The 22,591-nt window shown below is 40.9% G+C and overlaps 1 protein-coding gene across 2 annotated transcripts; it reads right to left on the reverse strand.

Moving 5' to 3' along the window:
- Nucleotides 1-4,180: 4,180 nt before the first annotated feature.
- On the reverse strand, nucleotides 4,181-16,345 carry gpcpd1 (glycerophosphocholine phosphodiesterase 1). 2 transcript variants are annotated; one of them, XM_053843719.1, is made up of 20 exons: nucleotides 15,047-16,345; nucleotides 14,882-14,956; nucleotides 14,436-14,523; nucleotides 14,275-14,359; nucleotides 13,429-13,504; nucleotides 12,804-12,845; nucleotides 11,770-11,893; nucleotides 10,807-11,044; nucleotides 10,571-10,733; nucleotides 9,778-9,907; nucleotides 9,388-9,442; nucleotides 9,225-9,317; nucleotides 8,779-8,853; nucleotides 8,427-8,463; nucleotides 8,277-8,347; nucleotides 8,138-8,203; nucleotides 7,935-8,071; nucleotides 7,673-7,808; nucleotides 7,439-7,599; nucleotides 4,181-5,120 (listed from the first exon to the last, which is right to left on the reverse strand). In XM_053843719.1, exons 2-20 carry the CDS (start codon nucleotides 14,928-14,930, stop codon nucleotides 4,922-4,924), a joined length of 2,025 nt encoding a protein of 674 aa, XP_053699694.1. In that variant the 5' UTR covers nucleotides 14,931-14,956; nucleotides 15,047-16,345; the 3' UTR covers nucleotides 4,181-4,921. The 2 variants fall into 2 exon arrangements, with proteins under 2 accessions (XP_053699694.1, XP_053699693.1); XM_053843718.1 differs by having other exon boundaries at nucleotides 15,105-16,344.
- Nucleotides 16,346-22,591: the final 6,246 nt, after the last annotated feature.

The raw sequence follows: 22,591 nt of genomic DNA on the forward strand, positions 1-22,591 counted from the left end.
CCACTGATCTTGCACAGACCTGCAGAGAGACCCGTCCCACCAAGCTCTGATGACTCTTCGTGTGATGACCTGCTGGTGTGACCAAATCATTATGGACCTGCAGGAGATAAATGGTCTCAGATCTACGCTAACAATCAAGTCTGGTTCCACTCAGTCCACCATCAGATCAGTCCAGTGGCTTTTGAGGCCTTCAGGCAGCGTCCCCCTCATCTGAAGACTTCTTTGAGTGGGACTTTTTATATTCACTGATGTATCATCACACGTCATGGAAGAGCACGAAAACTGAACCAAAATAGCTTTGAGATTTGTGTTAAGAGAATAACTTTTGACTCATGAAACAGTAATATCATCACTGAAAAGAAACCGGGGATTGTTTTGTCTCTATTTCAATCTCCAAAACTTGAATGAATGGGTCAGAGGTTTTAGCACTGGTCCACGCAAAGACACATCTTTTTCTGTCCGAGCGATATCATACGGTCTGTTGAGCTTCATGAACTGATTTAGACTTATTTGTCATTGCGCAAAGCAGTGGGACCGTGGCAACGAAATGTTGTTGCTCGGCTTCCGATTTCATAGTAATGTTTGCATAATAATAATAACTTTCCACAATGCAATAAATACTAAATAATAATGAGTGCAAAGCTAATACTAAGTGCAAGTAAGTAAAGTGAAGTGCGAAACAGAAAACAGAGCAACAGAATGACCTGTATGTAAACTGTAAAAACAAAGAAAAACAGAAACATTGTAGCAGCTGGGGAGGTAGTTACATCCATTTTGTATTTAACAGTGGCTGTGGAGCTTATTCATGTTGGTTGTGATGCGTGGAGGAAGATAAGAGCTGTATACCTCCACTGTACGTTTTCTCTCCTTGAACCTGGACCTAGCCTCACGGGAGGTTGACAAGACGGCGAACAGTCTTGGCTGAGCCAGGGTTTGGAACAGACCTCATGCGCAGGTTTCTTGTTCCTCCCTTCCTCCAGTCCTCTCTCTCCCCCCCTTCACCGCCTTCCGCATCCTCCCCCTTCACTCCCTTCCTCCCTTCTTGGACGCAGAATCAAATTCCTCAACATAAAAGATGTTCCCACAGAGAACAGTCTTTCTAATCAGATAACCTCCATGTGAGACATGCACAGAAGCACAAACATACACTGGACACACACAGCATCCACAGACAGATGGACATAAACAATAAAAGACCCCCCCCCCCCGCACCAATCACAACCCCCTCTACTTCTGAGAAGAACGTAAGCAGCTGAATTCTCTGGAGCAGATTTATGCGCTACACCTCTGTGTCTGACCTCAGAAATGAAAGAAGAAATCCTTTAGATAAATGATGGCTCGGCAGTATTTTTGACTTGACTTGTGCTCTGCAAGGGAACACTGACCCGGATTAAATCGCAGTTGCTCACTTGTGGAACATCAGTCAGCACTGGTGTCCATTGTGGCGCTGAACGTGGCCGACTGCAGAGCTGCAACACTCTCTCTTGGCCTGTGTGTTTCTTGTGTGTATGTTCAGTTTGGCGTCCTGTGTGTGTCTGTGCATATAGCTCTTTTGTAACATGACTTGTTTTATGTTTATATTGCTTGTTTGTTTGTTTCTTTTGTGTCACGTATGTACGTGTCCATGTTTAGGAAAACATTACTCACAGTTGGATCTTGTCTGCTGATAGCTGAGAATCCCAAATCTGCTTTCCTGAGAGGTCCGAGGCCCGGTCCGAGCCAAAGGGGAGGTATTAGTGAACCACTCACTCATCAAGCATTCAAGCTTCTGATGAGCAGAACAGGATGCTAGTGCATTACAGTGTTGTTACAACACAAGTTGTATCAACTATCTGGCCACAGCTTATCCATAGTTTGCACTCAACATCCAGCCAGTTGATACAGCTGCAGTCATTCACAAACACAATTGTTGAGGAGAATTCTTGAGTTCCTAATGTATTATAATCAACTAAATATAACTAGGTGCAACTTCACTCTACTTGTCGTCAACTAAAACACTTATGATCATTAATTTTTTGGTAAAAAAGCATACCTTTGGCTGTAAAAGAGGGGCTCCTTCCCAAACATAGTTAGGTTTGTTCACTGAAGTCAGTTTCATTGGAAGCTGTTCTAACTCAATAAACATAAAAGTTGCTTTCATTTTGTTACGTAAAAACGTTTCTTTTGTTTTGTTTTTTTTACGTGCATATGTTCACGGTGGTCCAGGTCTGGTTGCCAGGTTTGCCTGAGCACCCACTGGCCCACCGCACCATCAGCGGCCAAGCAGGCCAGAGGCGAGTTCTGGAGGCGCTCCAGTCCAGGTCCGAGGCTTAGAAAAAGAACGTCCTGCAGCTGGAGCTCATCAGCCGACTGCTGAGAATCATGAGTCTTCGGTTTCCTGAGAACTCTGAAGTTCAGTCTCAGCCAGAGTGTCCTGAAAGCATTTGACTCCGATCAGGAACAGCTTCCTAGTGTTGTCCAGCTTTTTATTCATTTACTTACTTTTTACTTACTCGCTTCAATTCGCTTTATTGTTGGTGGTTTTCACTATCAATGCTGATTATTGAGTTTCATTTGTCAGTGGAGGATTCTAGAACATTTCTTGGGGATGTTTTTAAAAAGTGACTTAAGTGCCCTCGTGATGAGCTGAATATTGTAGAAGAGAAAAAACATTAAAAACCAAGTTATTGTCAGTACCTGTGTGATCATTATCTCCAATGTGCATGTGTGTTGGTGTATTTGTGTATAGATCAGACTATGTATAAAGATGATATAGATAAAGATGCTGGGTTGCTGAGGCAAGAAGAGAAAAGCTGAAAAGCAAAAAGTGGAATGGTAATTCTGATGACTGGAAATAAATGACTTTCGCCAGATTCTGAGGTTTTATAGGGCCCCCAGTTCAAAAGGGAAAAAAAAATCTTCCATAAATGTAGGATTATCTGTCCAAAATTGTATGGAAACGTACAAGATTATGAAGTATTTATTGCCTGGCCAGCAGGCAGTCAATAACTCCTCCTGATCCTGCATGTTTGTTCACTCTGGAGCCTTTCGCTCCCTCCATAAAATGTCAGCAGGCTCGACATAATAGTTTGCATCATGCTTTTTGAGTTACGACACCTTCCAATGAAATGGAGCTCAGCCATAGAAAACTTATTAAGTTTAAGAAACAGTTTGTGTTCCAGTCGAATGTGTTATTAATTACCACTGGCGTGGGCGATGTTGGCATGAAATATCATTGATGTTAAATGTTAGATGAGAGTTAAAACTCTCAGCTCGCAGAATGATTGGGTGCATTCGGGCACAGCCGGGCAGACGCAGCACCGATCGGTGACAGCTTTGTTTTTTGTTTTTTTCATTTCTGATGGTGTAGCCCTCTGTTGCTAGACCTTCCATTTCTTTATAGAAAGCCACCCTGTTTTTGTAGTGGAGACCAAGCCACTGCTTGTGATGTCCAGCAGCAGAAGGGTGGCTTCATGTGTAACATGAATATTGTTCAGAATTACAATGTGTCATCCCCTGTAACCTATATATATATATATATATATATATAAACGCACACTTTGATTTCCTGTCACGAGAATATGTTAGTTTAAACCATGTGAACCATCTGTTACACTCGCCAGAGGTAGTAGATGTAGTAGCAGCATCACTTACAGCAGGGTGCAGCAAACGCTTGATAATATAAAATGTCAACATTCTCGCCTCATGTTTCCAGTCCAGGTTTTTATTGAAACACATTAGATGAGTGAGTAAAAGCAATGAATAATAACAAAACACTATAAATAAACTTGACCTAATAGAATGCATCACCAGGAATAAGCAGCATTTCTCAAGTCTTCAGTTTATATTCATTCATTTTATCAGATGTAGCCAATCAGACTTTCAAGGTTCACACTGATAACCGCCAAGATTCTCACTGTGAAAACAAACACTGGATCCTTTATATAATCACGTTATCTTGTCAGTCACTGAAGCTGCAGGTCAACTGGCGTGACAGGGGTGAAAGCATGGGCCTGACACTGCTAAGCTGCCACCAGACAACCACTGCTACTACTGTGTCCACTCATCTTATCACCAGCGGATACAACACACAGGGACTGAAAGCGCTACTGGAAAATGGAGGGTTTTTGTGATGATACCACCCTGAACACAAGCCAGACTCATGCAATGTTTTCTACAGTGACAAAAAAAATCTGCAGCATGTGGTTCAATTATTTATTTACATCTTAATGCACTACATCATGGAGTGACATCAGGAGACAGAGCACGAAGCACCTGTGCAGCGAGCGAAAACCTCATGCTTTTGTTATGTCCTGTGCCATGCCATCAGTCTGCTTAAGTGACATGACATTTGCCTGTGCTGAAGATGGAGCATCTCAGTCACAAGTCAAGTAAATATATATTTAAAAAAAAACAATTTAAGGCTACGGTGCACCAATAAACATTCGATCAAGTTTACATCCATATTCATTTTAAAACATAAAAACAAGATTTTAGCACTTTGAAGGTTCTGTTCTCCGTTCTCTCCACAAGTGTGTGACAAATAATCAACTCGACCTCATTGTCTACCTCAAAACTAAAACCCAGTACGAGACAATAAACTACATTTATGGTTACATGCAAAAGTTAACACATCCAAGTCTGGCTGGACATTATGACATGCAATCCCCCATTTTACAGCAGAAAATTCCATTATATTTGAGCACTTTAGACAACAAAAACAAATGGCATGTTGGCAAAATAAATACTGGTGTAGTTTTATCTTCCTGCTTTACATTCTGTGTTCATAAACCTCAAATCGCAACAGGCCTGAGCAGACATTGTGAGGTGTGCTGGTAAAGTGGGGAAGCTTCGGTGGACAATGCAATGTTGAGAACTGAGGAGACGCTGGTATGATAACCAATGTTTTCACGTGCACTGTCAAGTTATAAGTGTGGTCTTCTTATGATGAGCTGAGGCCAGAGTCGGACTCTGCGCTGCACGTGCGTGGCTTGGAGGTGATGCACGGAGCCATGGAGCAGGGGATGGAGTAGCAGGAGCACATGGAGTTCTTCAGGGTCTCCTCTGTGATGACCTCCTGCAAAGAATGTTGCTCTTCCACCTGGAAGATGTTTGGCTGGTCTCCTTGATCCTCCCCGATCCTGCGGGAAAAAAATAAACATAATTAGGAAGCTCATAACAAACATGAATATGTTTTTTAAAAACACAGTCGACACAAGATGCATAACTATTGTACGTGATAGAGTAGTAGTTCACAGCTAGATGGTTTAGATTAGTTCATGATAGTTCAGTTGTCTTGGGGGACTGTTATTAAGTTCCACAGTCAGAAACATGCCTCATTCCCTTTGTGTGAGAGAAAACCAGGTCAAGAAAAATGTTCATAATATAACTGGCCAGTTTTACAACCAAGGTCTTGAGCAACGCAACTCAAAGTGGAACGATATGGAAACATCAAGAGGAGAAATTGTTGTTGTTCGTGTCAGTTTAAGCATGCTTTTTTTTTAAACAGAAGTCCCTTTACAGTTTGATCTCAGTCATTACAAGCAGCATAGTCAAACTGTAGCAGTCAGAAAACAGTCAAACCTGGTGAACTGTAATGCAAAATGATGAGCTGTCATGAACACGGCTGCTGTCACGCAGCTGCTCTAGAAAGTGGAGCACTGCAGTCTATAGGAGGTTAAGTTTCACATTCCTGTGTGTGATGTTGAAGCAAGTGAAAGGATGACACTCACATCACCAGGGGGTTCTTTCATCACGTCCAACACAATAAAGCTAACAAGAGCTTCTATACAATTTTAAAATCTAATAAAGATCAAATATTAAGTTTGCTAATACAGTTTTATAGTCCCACTTCTGCAAATGTAGAGCTGATGCTTTGCTCTAAAGAGACAAATAACCAGCCAGCAAGTCAGCATTGCAAAACAGAACTTCCTGAGCCACGATGCAGTGAACACTGAAAAGGTATCATATTATACAGAAACAAACACAAGGCGGCCTCCACTGGGGACAGTTAGTATTGCAGGATAATCCAAGGCATCCAGTTTGTGACTCAATGTAAACAGTTACACAATTGACTGAACTTTTATACAGCAGCATTGTCAATTTGTTCCTTGGCATCGAAGAGCCTCATTTCCCTCAGCTCTCTCAAACAAAGCCCTTCGGGCTGCTCGGCCAGTAATGTGACCATTACCGCCAGTCAACAAACAACAAGCATGCTGGAGGATCAAGGGCGTCTGATGGAGCCGCTGTGAGTTCCATTCTTTGCACACGCAGCTCATATCAATTCAAACGAGTGCCAAGAAAGTTTAGACAAATAATAAGGGGTAGAATAACACATGCAGTCAACAGTTACGGAGCTTGTATTCCCATCATAAACACAGTGCAACGGGCTTTTTAGTAAAACTGCTTCAGAATGATAGACTGGGCAGTCGACCAGCACCTCTTTCATCAGATTTCAAGGGTGATTGAAAACATGGAATGAATAAATGATGAGTCAACTGTCTTCCATCATTTACAAAACAAAACAAGTTCGACAGATCAGTCATTTTAGGGAACCGACAACAAAACATAAGAGCAGGAGAAGGCACTTTACACAAGTCAGATGACCCAAAATTGGGCAGGGAACATTCACAAATTCTGTAAAAACAGAACAAAAAGTAAGACAACTGGGACCTTAAGACAATGTAACTGTCTTAAAACTTCACTGTGGCTATATGTCATGATGTCATATTAGAGTGAAGCAGAACTGAAACTTCTGAGCAGACGGGTTCGACTAGATGTGCTGGTTGGGTTGTTGAAAACCACCGGAGGCTGTCTTGAAAGTCAACATTTTTTTCACACGCAAATAGAAAATAACAAGGAAGTGACATACAAAACATATTTTGTAGTTCACTGTGTTATAATAGATAACATTATAATAGATAGTCTTGAAATCTAGAAAATGTGACGTAAGGGGAACAATGACATGATGAATCTGTGAACTAGCGATGGGCCATATGGACAAAAAAAGTTATTGCGATTAATGTAATTTTGGCAATATCATGATAAAGACATTTTCATTTTATTCCATGTGTTGGACATTACAGTCCCTCTGTACTGTTTTATGATGAAACATATCAGTGGAGTTTGTCTCCAACATCATTATTTGTTTATGTTTAAATGTAATAGCTACCCAAGTGTAGAGATGAGAAATTCAATGTTTCTCTTGTGTGATGAAAAACCTTTTCACAAATCTCTCTCCTAAAATGCTTGTTTTCCATTGCCTTATTGAATATTTGAATATATAACAATAAATTTCAGTTGGAAGTTTTGGACATCCGGGTCACAGAAATTTCTAGTTAAGGTTGGAGGCTAAAATACAACATCCTTAAATACCTCTGTCTGTCGGAAAAAGATCCAGACAGCAGGGTGAGAAATAGTTGTATGTTATAATCATTAGCTCAAACTTTGTTTGGCTTACCTGTCATAGATGAGGCCGTCAATCCCCTGTTCTCTCAGCTTCATCCTGTTGGCGTGGTTATTGTTGTCGTCTCCCCAGCTGAAGACCACCAGACCTTTGCTCTGAGCCTCCTTGATGTACGGCAGGTGCGTCAACAGCTCCTCAGTGTGTGCACTGATGCCCTGGAAACATGGCAAAAAATGTAGTTAAAGGACGGAGATGATCCAGTTCAACCAAATCATTCGCCCTACTCACTAGAATATTCTCGCTTTGAGCAAAGCTCATGGCAATTTGGGTGGACTGGCAGCGGATATCCATCAACTCCGGATATCTGTCTGAGATTCCCTGAGTCAGGAAGAGGACGGGGTATTTGTTCTGCTTGTGACGGACCCTGTGGTTCGAACAGAAATGGTGTCACTGGACATTGTGCAACTCAAGAAAACACAATAAGATCCTTCAGTTTTGAAAATGGAACTCAATCAGCTTCAAAAGTCCAAAATACAAATCTCAAGCTCACATGGTGCAGATATCTGGGTCAAAGCAGGAGAAAAGAATGCTCCTGTTTCCTCCCTTTTGCAGAACACAGGACAGGATGATGTCCAGGTACTTGTTCATGTTGAAGTAGGACGAAAGGTTGCCGTCCCATGATCCATCCTGAAACCACAAACATTAACAAACGAACAACTGAAGAGCCGACTGCTATCACTCACTGTTTCCTACCTTCATCTGACAGATCCATTTGAGCTCAATATTGAAGCCAACATGCTCAGGCACTGCTTGGAAAATCTAAAATGGTTGAAAGGGATGAATTATTAATTGTTGATAAGAATATCCCACCTCACTATTGGGTTTTAGTCACCTGTGAGAGTGAAGGAAACGGCTGATGCTCATCGATTTCTTCCTCCTCTTCCAGCAGATCTGAAGTACAATCTGGACGGCAGTGTAACATAGGGTAAACACGTAACATGAGAGCGTGAGCAAAACTCGAGGTCAATATTATAATACTTACCTTTGTCATCATGCCCCATGGCGGTAACATGCGCCAGCTGAAACAATGAAGCGGAAAAACTAGGTGATTGTATTGAAAAGAACTAACAAATAAAGATGGAACAAGTTAAATATTTGTAGTAAACATTCATCTGCACTGATGCAGCTGACATGTTTCATTACTCTCAAGTCTAACAAAGTCATGTGAACAAACACAAACGCTATTCCTGCTCACAACTGTCTTAAAAAGCAGAATGAGATGATCCGAATAAACACAAAGTCACTGCAAAAGGATCTGCAGCACTCAGCATTACGTTTTTACAGTGAAGAAAGTAACTATTATAACCACAAAACGATCTCCAAAAATACGTTACCTTTAGAAGTTGCAGCTGATCAAATGTCAAATCTTTAACAGGAACTTCAATTAGCTCCAGTCTCTTGTCGTTTTTCTGTTGTGGAGGGAATGTCAGATTTAAATACACAGCACAAAAACATCAGTTACATCAAAGTGAGATGATATCAAAGCGATGTTTTAACTTCTTAACCCACTCCTGCTGGGCCTGGAGTGAGTCGGTCTGAGCATGTGCGAATGACAGCAGGGAAACAGAACAGGAGCCAGACATGCTGACTGAGGAGAGGAAACGGATCACTGGAGATATGCTGAAGCAGCGGGAGGCTGTCTGGGACTTTTCAGTGATGCTTTATTTTGTAGTAGGGATTCATGTGTTTCACATCTTGGAAGATCTTGCAAGATGCACCATTGTGTCACCGCAGTACTAGCAGTGACAGGTACAACCCCATCACAGGTGGATAGTGTTACCTTTTTGGAAGCTATACAGCAAGTGAGGTCGTGGTACACGATAGGCACAGCATCTTTGGAGAGGTGGACGTCAAACTCTACGTAGGCGGCACCCTGTGTGCGGGAGTACAGGCAGTATGTGACTAGTCAATTCTGATGGGTGGCATTGATCCATTATACTTACATGGTTGGCAGCACTTTTGAATGAAGCGATGGTATTCTCTCTGACTTTATGGTGCCTGAAAAAAAAAAGCATTTAACAATAAAGAGAGATCTGGAGACATTACAAAGGTGTACCACCACAGCAACTCAGCTGGAACAGTGCACAGTGCGACAGTTTCCTTTCTGCACCAGCAGAGTTTGCATAACAGTCCATTGAGTACGCAGTTACATAATAATAATGCTGACAAAGTGTTTTGGGTGAGTGTGTGACTAGACAGCACTGAAAGCTAATACATCAACCTGCTGTTAAGCCCCTACAGTCCAAAGCTAATCTAAAGATTATGTGTAATTGAAGAGAAGTGGGATGAAAGTCCGTGAAATAAGATTATAAGACAAGAAGCGTGTAACTCACTTGGCTGCGTGTGTGCTTCCTGCTCCTCGGTGACCCACATCCAGAGGCCTTCTTTTCTTCCAATACTTGGTGAATGAGGAGCTCATGTCACACTGCAGTCCGTGTATCGGCCGCGTCACAAGATAATCCACTGAAACAGAAAGTTCAACAGATTAGTGTGAAAGGTCAAATTAAGTTTTATTGACAGGCAGGCAGAAGAAGTAGATCTTTATTGTCAGGGTTGAAGTTCAGGGCCTTTAAATGTAAGAGCTATCAACATGAACTAACAAAAACAAAGTCAAAGCGAAGTGTTGGGACACGAGAGCACAGGCTCTGTCTGTGGGAAGACCACTTGAAAAGTTACTATTGTTTTTACCATAGCTGTGTAACATCTGTGTCCTGCTAGAGGAAGCTCCACACAGGGGTGTTTTTCAAAATAAAAACATCAAACTAGTGGAGTTCTGTACAAAATAAAGTGCAAGTCCTCAAACCACAGATGCTAACTAATCTACTCATGTTATCTGTGGAAAGTGAAACACTGTTAAACAAAAAGATGCTGGTAATAAGCAATTATGGCAACAACAATCACAAGGTTTTAATTGAATTGAAATGCTAAACATAGTGGTATTGTTTTTTTTTTTTAATGAGCAACCTAGATGCTACAGAACGCCTTTGTCTGCCAGCCACACTAGTGGACAAGACAACCAGCTTACTGTTCTGAGATACTGGTAAGTCAAATGATATGCAAAGAAAGTCCCCATTAAATGAGCAGAATAATCTCATGTCACAAATAAAGCCGAAATTTCCCACTTACCTCTAACTTTCCCAATGGTCTGTCTGGAATTACGTCCCATTATGGGAAGTGTAACAACACCATTGTCCTTCCCACTCTCCAAAAACGAAGAGGAAAGGAGGCATGCTGTCCCGACATGACCTGGATGAACGTCACCCTGGACCACGTGTTCACTGAGATCCTCCTGTAAGGAAAGAAGAGGAACATCATTTCAGGTGATTTTATTTTCTTACAACCACCACCAATTGATTACACACCTCAAAAAACTCAAAGGTGAGCTCCAGGTTGTCTGGATCCATGGTGTGGATGCTGTACTCGGTCCACTTGGACGGCTCTAGGGCGTAGCCACACTCGGGCTGGGAGTGGCGGGAGTTGTATCCATTGGCTGTGATCATGCTGATCTCGAGAGTGGTGGGCATCTTGTGCAGCGAGGATGGACTGAGCACATCTTCCTCATCCTCCTCTTCCTCAATGCCCTCCAAGGTCAACTTGATCCTGGAAAGGTTTTAAAATAATGTGTTCACAGTCAAAGCAACTTGATAACATGTCTTTGTTTATCCAGCCTTATCTAAAAAAAGGCTGCATGAAGAGACATTTCAGAACAACAACAGATAGAATTATCAACTAATGGCAGCATGACACATATGTTTAAGCAAATATGTATCAGGAAATAAAAACGAAAAACTGATGATAATAGTTTGGATTGGTCTACTTAGTATTAAATGACCACTTCAGAGTGCATTACTAATACTGAAGGAACATGGACGGTAATGGCAGCAAAGCCTATCAGTGACAAGTAAATCTGCCTAAAGCGTTTAAGCTTCTGGCCTACATGGTAAGTCATGATGCACTGAGCCAACTCCAGACACACACTTTTCTATGCAACACCACCACCCTAAACCTCTCAATAATGCAGCACGCTCTCAGTCACTGAATCTATGAACATATGTTGCAAAATTTGGAAATGTGATATTAGAAAATGCCAGATTATTATAGCCAACATTTAGCTTGGTGCAGACATCATTGGTGCAACATCTGCCTTCTTTTCATGCTTATATGAAGAAAACTTGAGTGGATTTCATTGATAAAAATGTCTCCATCACCATAAAATAACTGGAAGAGCACACCACTTATCTGTCGCACGAGATCAGATGATCACAACAGATTCACTTTCAGTCCCAACTTTCTCCAGCTGGTGTCGAATTCAACTGCAGCCTCACCTGAAGCGGGACTTCTTGAATTTCTTCTTGGTGATGGACACGGGCGGCATCTTAGAATAGTGCAGTCTCAGGCGGATCTCTGTCTGGCACGTCAGCCATCCGGAGTCGACACATTTCAGCCCATCTGCAGACAGAAAGAACAGGAAGCACTGGAGATTAACGTTGCTTGTAAATGCTGACTAGTAAAGGAGCAACAAAGCGGGGGAGCTTCAGTTGCTTCATGAATATAAAGGACCTTTGACGACACATTCAAGGTTGTGTTTGAATTTGGAGTTATTTCATGCTTTTATTCTTGCACAGATCATAGGTTTAGGTCCAAGGATAGATATAGTTACCTGAGGAATATGTGCCCAATGAATGCTACATGAACACATGGGGACTGAAAAAAATGCAAATGCTTATACAAACTTAAACTTCAAAAGGAGAGATTAGTTTGCACACATGTATTGTTTAAGTCACGTTCTTCACCTCAGCAGCAATCGTGCTAACTCTTGTTTATAATACATTATGCTCCCATCCAGACAAATATTACAGCTGAATAAAAAAAACAACACACATTAATTCACTATATTCTCTCTTTAGAGTGTCATGCAAGATTGTGACCATCTGAGGTCCAAGTTGGCTGTACATGCATTTTAACAATGAAAAATAACGCCATGTAAACAAAAAGAAGAAAAGAAACCTGGGAGTATTTGTACTGTATATTTGTATATTTGTACTGTATTCCCAGAAAATAACCTCATTTTATTTATTTGCGACTGTTCAATAAGGTTAACAATACTGATCCACGCACAGGTAATCATAACACATGCGCTATCATCTTTTAGTTGCCGGTTCAAAGTTTAAACTGAAGTTCAGAGAAGTCTACAGTGAAATGAAGCCAACAGGACGTGACTTCATCAGTCCTCATGTAGTGGATTGTTTGTCATTTGAATCTTTGAGGCACCATCAGATTTTTTTTTTGTTGTGAGAGAGAAAGTTCTCGTGTTGAAGTTTTGAAGGGTTGAAATAAAAAGGGATTAAATTAGACTCACTGTGGATTCCGAACTCTCCGTTGTCGATCGTCACGGTTGTCGCTGAAATAGAAGGAAATTGCGTTACGAAATATTACAACCGATAGAGACGAAAATGAAAACAAATAAAACCAGAGCAGATGCTGCCAACGATTTCATTCAATATCACAGTATGGACTACATTTTCACTCAGCAAGCTCTGAGTTTGATTTGCCTCCATTTAAACATAGGAAAGTAAAAACAAGTGCTATATGTCAGAATAAGTTTATCAGGACCAACATATTAACCAAGTATAGAAAAGACTGAATGTGCCCAGCAGATAAGCTAGAAAAACAGGTGTGGGAGGAAAGGGTTGTCAAGCAGGGAGATGCATTAGTCAACAAAAGTATATAAATACTGAAAATGTTTCATGTGACTTAGCCATTGAAAACCGTATATTATATGGGATAAAAAAATCCCCCCTGAACCACCAACCCAGAAATAGAAGTTAGAATGTTAACAGTTATTAGTTAAAAAAAAAAAGGTCCTCTAATAATCAAGTTCTCTGCCACTCATAGCTCTAGAGCAGTACTGGCTAACATGAGGGTAGAGTCGAGCACAGTACCCCAAACCAACCACATAGTGCACCAGTTCTGTAGTTTGATACCTGTGGGGCTCATCGTGCGAGGTTGATGATGGGTCTCCCACATTTTGACTATCACTTGACAGGGACCACCTGCACTCTGAAATTCCAATGTTGAGTACAATGTTAGGGTGATCAGACGGTTAAATGGCTCTACTTTTCACGCCCGACTCAAGTCGGAACCTCGGGTCAGAGTATGAGAAAGGAATTACGAGCTGGCACAGTCACCGATCCCCACCTAGGGCAGCCAGCAACCATGGGTTGATATCTGAAAAGTGGATTTGTTAATGGGTTTAAAAAAAAACATTTGCTGTAATCATCATTCAAAAGTGACTTCATAGAAGTGGGGTAAACACTGTGTTGTTGTGCATTTGAGACGCCACCCTCAGACACATTCTACTGTAAGGACAAGTCATTTAGCACAACAAAGGAAGACATCTCTGAAAACAGCTCCACCCTTAGTATGCAAAATGCTGACCTATATACATTTGAATAAGTGAAATGTGATCCCTGGTAGTTTGAGTGTACATCCCCATCGCAGCAGGTTTATCAGCTCTCACGTGTGCAGACAGTCAGCTGGAAGTTTGCCCTGTTTTACAACAGGCAACCACAACTCCCTCAAAGGACAAAGTGTAGTGAAACATGAAAACTGCAAATACAGTGAAACCAAACCAAAACAATCTACAAGAGTCCTACTATTTGACCTATATATTTAAAAATGCTGATGTATTCTGCACATTAAGACAATAAAAACGATTCCACAAATAAGACTAAGCAAACAATTTAGATATTAATAACACCCTTATATATGTAAATTATCAAAACAGTACATTTCACTTAAGCAGGAGTATGTAAGTATTGAGTGCTCACCTTTGACTCCAAAAAGAAGCCTTTGAAGTATCTGTACTTGATGATGACTCCTTTAGGGACACTGACTGTTGCTGTCCATGTATTTCTGTCATGAACAAAAGATTGTTTCAGGACAATGTTGATGATATTTGTCTTAAAATATGGGAAATTGTGATGCTCACGCAATATCGCAGGGCTGTAACACCACAGCCTTTTGGTGGCTCCAGATTCCCAGGGCTTCACAGCTACCGACGACAGCAATCACTTCGCCTGTGAGATATAGATCATTAAATCAATAACTAAGTCACGCATCATGAATATTTGAAGTACATTTAATCCTCCACTTTTAAAGCTGCAAAATGGTTCCACTTCCTTTTGCTTTAAAACTTCTAAGGGGCTGACACTTCAATTTTTTAGTTAAAAAACAGACGCTCGGGCTACATTTTAAGATGAATATAAAACATTAGCCATATTAACAGGGTTAGACACACATGGTTGTTGACCTCGTATACGTCTTTAAAGGGTAAAAAATATTTCTGAATCGGGATTAGTTCGAGGTGAGATAACTAAGGTCATGATAGATCAGCTGAATACATTAACAGTAGGAGGATGAACTTGTGAGACGTGCCTGGAAGAGTTTCTCCTCGAACAGTCAGGGTCACCGAGGAAGTCTCCATTGTGGACAGATTTCTGACTCTGAATGCTGAAAAACATCGATCAATGTATTAAAGTATCAGCCATCACTACAGATAATAGCGTCACACATGGATACGGATAAGCGATGGTCACGAACCTGGAGAATATCAACAGAATACGTTCTCCAAAAAGCTTATTTCTGGGAGCTTAAATACCTTCTCTGCAGATGTGGGTCGACCTGTACTTGTGTGGACGGAGGGTCACAGCAATCCAGCTAACCCGCTTGCCAGCATCAGTCTGTGACACCACAACCTCGAGTCCCAGCAGTTGTGAGCCATTGTCCGGGATTCACACTATGTTGCTACCAAAAAACAACCCGACACAACAGAGAAAGTCATGCAGTCGCTAAGAAGTTGGTTACCGCAACAGGGCGTAAACAAAGATTGACTGTGTCTATTCGCACTATGCTAAACAGTCTTACTGTGTTGACACTGAATGACTTTCTGTTTGGATTTTCAAAGTAAAAAAAACGAACTCCGTATGTGGCCGTTAAGTTATATTTTGAGTCAAGTTAAATAAAGTAGTGAGTATAACTACTGATATCATATTTGGGAAAAACTGTTTCACATATATCTGATGGGTCAAAACGATGGCGTTGTTTTGAAATAGTAGTTTATTGTGTTATTTTGTAAGGTGTATCCGGTGTCTTACAATCGCTTGACGATGCTGGTTTATACCGCCCTGCGCCGGATCGGATGGCAAGCCGTGTGGTATTTATGGACCGACGGAATTTGCACCATTACAGCGCAATTCACCGCTTACATTTGCTTTTAAAGCTTTAATACATTGATGAAATAACATCAAAGTCATGTATATGTGGCACAACGTGTTGTCAACCATACAGGTTATTACATGAATGAATCAGAAGAATATGCAATTTGATTTCATTTTTACATGATTAGAATGGCACGTCATTTCTTTCAAATGTACCAAAATGAAAACATTTATTCAAACACAGATTACCAATTGAACATCATATTCTTCCATCAACATTCACACGAATTACCATTTTCCGATCAGGCTGTTTCCACATGAAACAAAACCAGCGGTTTCTCACAGAGGTTCTTCAAACGCAACATCAACTTGCTTTGTTTACATGCCAATATGAGGCTGATCATTTGTTTAGATTGTTCTTAGAGGAAATTAAAACGTGTACATATTTAAAAAGTGCATGTGAGACGGTTTGTTCATACCAGAGAACAAACACTCAAAACAGCGTGTTCTCCCTTTTAGTTCCACGAAAGCGCCCGCTTATGCAAGAGTATAGTAAATATTTTGTGTGGTGTGTGAGCACGTTTCCTGGAGTTTTGCGATAAAAGTTCAGGGATCACTTCGATTACAGGAATAAAACAGGACATTCTGCCAACAACAGCGTGACCTGTCATGGCACGTATTAACATTCCAGGATCTCAGGAGCAGACTCACTTGTCTGGATTACAAAAAAAAAAAAAAAAAAAAAAAAAAAGTTTATGCCATCTAGCGTTCAAATGCAGGTACTACATGTTTTACGTGCGCTTTCCCAAGACTTTCTAAATCCCAATAATAATCCAAATAGCGGGTAATTTTGACAATAATATTCTGCATTCAATAGTATTTTAGACTCATTAATTACACGCCCTTCCACCGAAATATGTATTTAATTATTGCACGATAATTATGATTACGTATTACGAATACACACGAAATTATTTCAGTGGCCTTTTTCAGGCAAACGAAAATGGACATTAAGGAGAAATTAAGATGGAGCTAATGCCGTATTTTTCAGTAATAAGGTTTTCACTAGCCACAGGTGTCAATCAAAGTATAAGCTGCCTTATTGTAGCAGAGGTCACGCGTTGTCAGTGCGTTTACAGAGAAAAAGTACGCAGTTGTAGACTTTGTTTTTGAATAATTTATAGCCCCATAAAGAACCAAACAACTCACAATCCTTTATATATATATATATATATATATATATATATATATATATATATATATATATATATATATATATATATATATATATATATATATATATATATATATATATATACATTTTTTTTTTTTTTTTTTTCAGCACATAACCTTTTATAAAGAATTTTCACTTACACAGTATGTCATGTGGCCACTTCGGAAATGTTAGTTTGTGGAATGTAGTCTTGGGTAAATGATCCCGTTTACTGCTAATAAACGCTCTCATTTCCAGTTGCTCCCGCGTTTGTGCGATCATCTGCGTCAAAAAGAGGAGCGAGGTGCTTAGTATAAACAAACCAAAGACAGGATAACAGGCCTAAACGCTCAGTAGATGTATGGTCTCGGATGAATTCATGCAATGGAAAATGAGTCCATCTCATTTCCTATGAGTCTCGGGTGAAGAATTGAAAGCAATCATATCTCTGCCTGCAGGGGATTTTCATATTTTATTGTTCACCAGTAAGATGTATCCCAGTTTAAAACCCCTGTAATGATTGAGTGGTCAGTCAACATCTTGGACGCAGCATCAGATTAAATCATTATCCCACCTGTCAGTCAGAATTGGTTAGATGAAGGAAATGGGCGCAGGTGGAAATAAACACAAAGAGGTGAGGAGGGGAATATAAAAGGCTGAAGGGATGTCATCGCTCCTTGCCTTCGCCAAAAGAAGCACAATAACAGCTCGAGGGGCAGCTGCTGGCAGATTTGGATCAGCTGCCTGCTTCAGTTGGAAGATCAGGCCGTGATAGTGCAGCCAACAGCTAAATTTCATTTCCTCTAAAAGCGGACCTTTCATCCTCTACACAGCGGTGCGTGAGCGCTGTGCCAGTGCTGGTGGTTTTTAGTGAATGATTTGTCTATTTTTACCTGATATCTCTCTCCAATAAGACCCTGGAACATTTGCCCAGCAAAGACTCTGTTCATTCATCATCAAATGCTTAGTCCAGAGATGGACTTGTGACTGTTGGGATAACTAGTCGCTAGTGCAATGCAGTGCACAGAGACAGAAGATCACTCTCATTCCCTCCTGTGGCAAACTTGAAACTCCAATAAATGTGGATGATGGCAGCACTCGCACAAGAACAACTAATCCCACATAAGAAGGGAAGGTTCTTTAACAGAGGACATGCATGGTTTGAACTGCAGAGTGAATGAATGGATGAACAGATTCATGGGTCTGAATGCATGGAATATTTTTGGGTGACGGATGGTGCTCATTGAATCAGTTGGACGGATGGATCCTTGAATTAATAATTCATTCATCCATTGCTCAGTTACTAGGGCAGAAGGATGTTTGGATGCATGGACAGAGGGTTGGTCAGATAGATAGTTGACTAGTCGGTTGGCTAAATGGACGGATGGATGGATGACGGTGGAAGATGGAAAAAGGTTCACCATTTTAACCTCAAAGTTAAGTTCAAGATGTGCTAAAACAGACCTCTACTTCTGAAATGTCAGCAAGCATCCTGCGGACAAACCCATAATCCGCTGCCTATTAACCTAACTGACATGTAAACAAACAACTTTCAGCCATTGTGTGATGAGGGCACGTCGTGCGGCACTAATGTCTGTAAAGTTGAATCTGTAAATATGCACATATTCCTCCAAAGCAGCTCAAGCTGACTCTGACACAAGCGGACAGGGAAAGGTAGGACGCATAATTGTAGTCGTGCAGGCTGAAAACGGTGGAGAACAGCTGTCACTGTGCATTTGCTCATGGTGGAACAGTGTGAGGCCTGAAGGGAATCTGTGGTGAAGGTCTTCCTAGAAGGTCTGCAGGGCTCCATTATCAGTTCGACATGTCAGCGCTCAAGATAAAGGTAGGTTTTACAAGATGAGGCAAACGTAAACAGGGTGCGTAGTAGCTGTTTATTATAGGAAATAAAAGTATGCGTAGGTGCTTCTGAGAGAGTTTTAATGATCAAAAGGACAACATAATAACATAAAAAATAATAATGTAAATGTTTACTTCAATTTGCCAAGTGATGTCCATAAAGAATCAGTCAAATCTTTCAAATAAATACAAACAAATTGGACATAATTGACACTTCCCATAATGTATATAAATAAGAATGGAAATCTGTGCTTAAAATGAGATTCATCAAAGCTTAAAAAAGAACCATAATTCATGTATGTAATTAACACATTTACACAACAGCAGTGACTGTTTTCTCTGTTCAGATTATGTCCGATGAATAAACTCTCATACAATGTAAACAGGGAAGACTTGTCGGTGCCCAAGTCATGTATCAACAAACCTCAGGTATATGGACATAACTATACTGTTGTGCTCAAATGAAGTGTAGAATTGTCGCAGGAGCGCCTCCAGCAAATGCGTGTGAGTGATAACATGGAGAGGCCGACATGATAGAAGACTCACCCAGGGGGAGCCAAAAATATATTTATGGGAGAATGACAATGTCATCGGACTCTGTCAGAGACGTGTGCAGTCATGAGCAGAACCTTCATCTCCACTCCTGTCTCACAAAACAAGGTGTCAGAAGTGGTCTGCAGGGGATTTAAAGTAGCAGAGAGGACCCCAAAACTATCCTCAAGAACACCCATGTGGTGTTTGAGTACTAGCATAATTTCTATTATGTTTTTTCACGGCTCATGTTTATCTGATCTTCACCTTTATTCAAATGCTCTGACCTGTTATTAGACTCGCAGGATCAGAAGCAAGAACGTATAGGAGAAATGAGTCACCGTTGCGATCAAAATGGCGCCAGACAAACTTGCTAAATGTCACCAGCATGTCGCCTGCAGGCTTGGTCCTCGCTCCCTTTAACGCAGCTAAATGGCATCAGGGCTTCTATCGACAAACCTTGATGATGTTAAAGATTACAATCGAATTTTCCCAGCTTCAAAGTCAGCCCTTGATGTCAGGTCATGCTTAACATTAGTGTCACTTTAAACAAAGGTCTGAAGTCTCCACAGAAATGTTCCTCATAGTAAGTCGCTCAACATTAAGCAAAAATCCCTTTGCCTCCATGCAACACAATGACAAGAGAAATGACATTTTTTTGTCTGTCATAGTGTGCGTTTTGTCAGTGCTATTGAGCCACGGTTTCATTGAAACAAATGGTTATTGTAACGTTAATATTCCCATTATTAAAGAAACTGACTACAGCAAAGCATTCATCGAAATTACATCTGTAGATCAGCTCAGTCAGGACTCATTTGCACGGTCCCAAGCCAAGTCTGTATTTATAGATGTAATTACTCGAGCCGATGTGTTCTCCAAAGAGGAGGCCGTAAACAAAGTGTTGGAACGATCACTGTAAATTGCGCTTCTTCAACAGACATCGCCCTTGGTGCGTCTTCTAAGAGGCCATTAGCGAGTGGAAATTTAAAAAAGTCAATGGCACGGTGGTGATTTATCGTGGAGGGGAGCTTGTTAAACGCAGTTGGGACTTAAACGGTCGCAAGCTTGTTGGCTCATTCTGAAATGAAGCTGAAATTATCCTTCAGCTGAGAACATCTGAGCACCGGTTGCGCCTGACTGACCCCACAGGAGGCGCTCTCTCTCCTCCTTAGATTTACAATTAGACTGGTGTCAGAGCCTTGTTTACTTAATGATATCCTTAATATGTAACACAGTCCTTGTGTTTACTTCTTCTTTGCCTTTCTACTGTTCCCATCTAGGGTCTCCCACCGTAACCTTACCCAACCCAGTCACACCTCTTCATGTCCTCATCGATCTTATCCGCAAAACTCATTGTCTCTCCGCTCCATGTCTCCAAACCATCTGGCCTCCCGTGGACATGTTAATCTGGAACTCATTTCTGAGCTTGTCCCTTCTGGTCACTTCCAATGACCATCATTCAACCTCGCCTGCACTCTCTTCTTCACCTCTTCACTCCGGATACGGAATGTTTTTCTCCCATGTGTCTCGAACTCTCCTTCCTGCCTCCATCCAACTTGATCAGGTCATTATTTTCGCTTCGCAAGTTGCGCTTGACCCTCAGCGCTTTCGATCTCCCCATGGACAGCACACTCGTTGAATGAAGGAATGAATATAGCTAGGAAAAGAGAGAATAATACACATGGATAAATGAAATTTAAATCTATTAAATCTAAAACTGAAAATATGTAAAGTAATGGCAAAAAAATGTGCGTTCCAACACAATATTCACAGAAAACAACGTGAGAACAGAGGTTTTACTATAATAATATGGGCACATCTAAATACACCTTCTGTTACAAGCCCAACAATATGCACGCACATTTATATTTGGAGGCATCAACATGCAGAGTGGAATCAATCATATGTCGGAAAAACCATGAGTGTCGTTTCGGTAGAATGCACACCACTAAGTCCATTTGCCAAGTGTCAGGGTGTCGCAATATTTTGCATTGAAACCCACAAATCAATACCCGTGATTGAGTGCGCCGGGCGCTGTCTTTCTGTTTCCAGAAGGTTCTGCTCAGGCTGACTTGGATCTTGTCGTCCCAGAGAGTGCATCAGCTTGACAGCTTTATTGGCAGTGTATCACAATAACCAAAAATAATCATCTGTGTGAAGCTTTCGTGTTCTGTCTGATGTATTTACTTCATAACAGAAAGAAGAAAGGCCAGAGAACATGACGATGTTGCCACCAAATTGAGCTCCATGGTGAAACCCACATTACTCCAGTTTCCTCTTCCTCTTCCCAGCATCCATGATTCAAACCGCATTTTTCTTATGAATGTTGCACTTGCTGTTTTATGGTCTCATCAGGCCGTAATAGCATTTATCCAAAAGATGGACAGAAGTGACTGTCAGTTAATGAACTCCAACAAAAGACACACACACACAGACGTTTGTAATGCTGTCCCTGTGGGGACATTGTGAGATTTCTCATTGACATAACCCTTTCCCAGTCTCTCACCCTAAACCCAACCCTCCAAAACAAACGGCCAACCTTCACCAAACTGAAACCCAATTATAATGACCCAGTTATTTCGATTTTTTCTTCCTCACATCGAGGCTTAACCTTGTTAGGACCAGCAAAATGGCCCTAACTAAGCCAAACGTCTCCACAAAAATGTGTTTCCCCCCAAATAGATCCTACCAAGAATAGATAAACCAATCTTTCCCCAGCCTCTCACCCTAAACCTAACCATCCAAAACACATGGCTCACCATTACCAGGACTCTGAACCAAATTTATTTTTCATACTCTAAAAAAATTGTGAGGACCGGCACAATTGCATAAAGTCCCCATAGGTAGGTGTGTTTCCAATAATTGGTCCCCACCAGTATAGCTATACAAGGACCACACACACACACACGTTTAAAAGAAAAAAAAAATAACTTGGATGGAAAATGTACTAGTCAAACAAACTTGAATTCATTTTTTTTTTAAACCGATATCACATGCATTATATCAAACGGACAGCAGATGGCAGTAGCGCTACAACCTTCCATTGAGACGCAGATGAGAGACGTGAAGAAGAGGCTGTGCAGCAGAGAGTGAATGACAGCTTCAACACACAAGTGAAGCCACATTTTATAGCCTCTTGACAGATGATTTATTACAGAGATTGGATGGAATGTTGTGTGTTATGAACACAAAATGTTCTAATTTCTATCTGTTTTAAAGAGAGCTAGTCATGTGACCGGATATAACAATTTCAAATGAACAGGGAACCTGCAACCAAACAAACCCAAACCCAATGATCCCATTTCCAGCCACCTCTGAAAATGT

The sequence above is a fragment of the Synchiropus splendidus genome, chromosome 15 (assembly GCF_027744825.2).
Source record: "Synchiropus splendidus isolate RoL2022-P1 chromosome 15, RoL_Sspl_1.0, whole genome shotgun sequence".
Lineage (NCBI taxonomy): Eukaryota > Metazoa > Chordata > Actinopteri > Syngnathiformes > Callionymidae > Synchiropus > Synchiropus splendidus.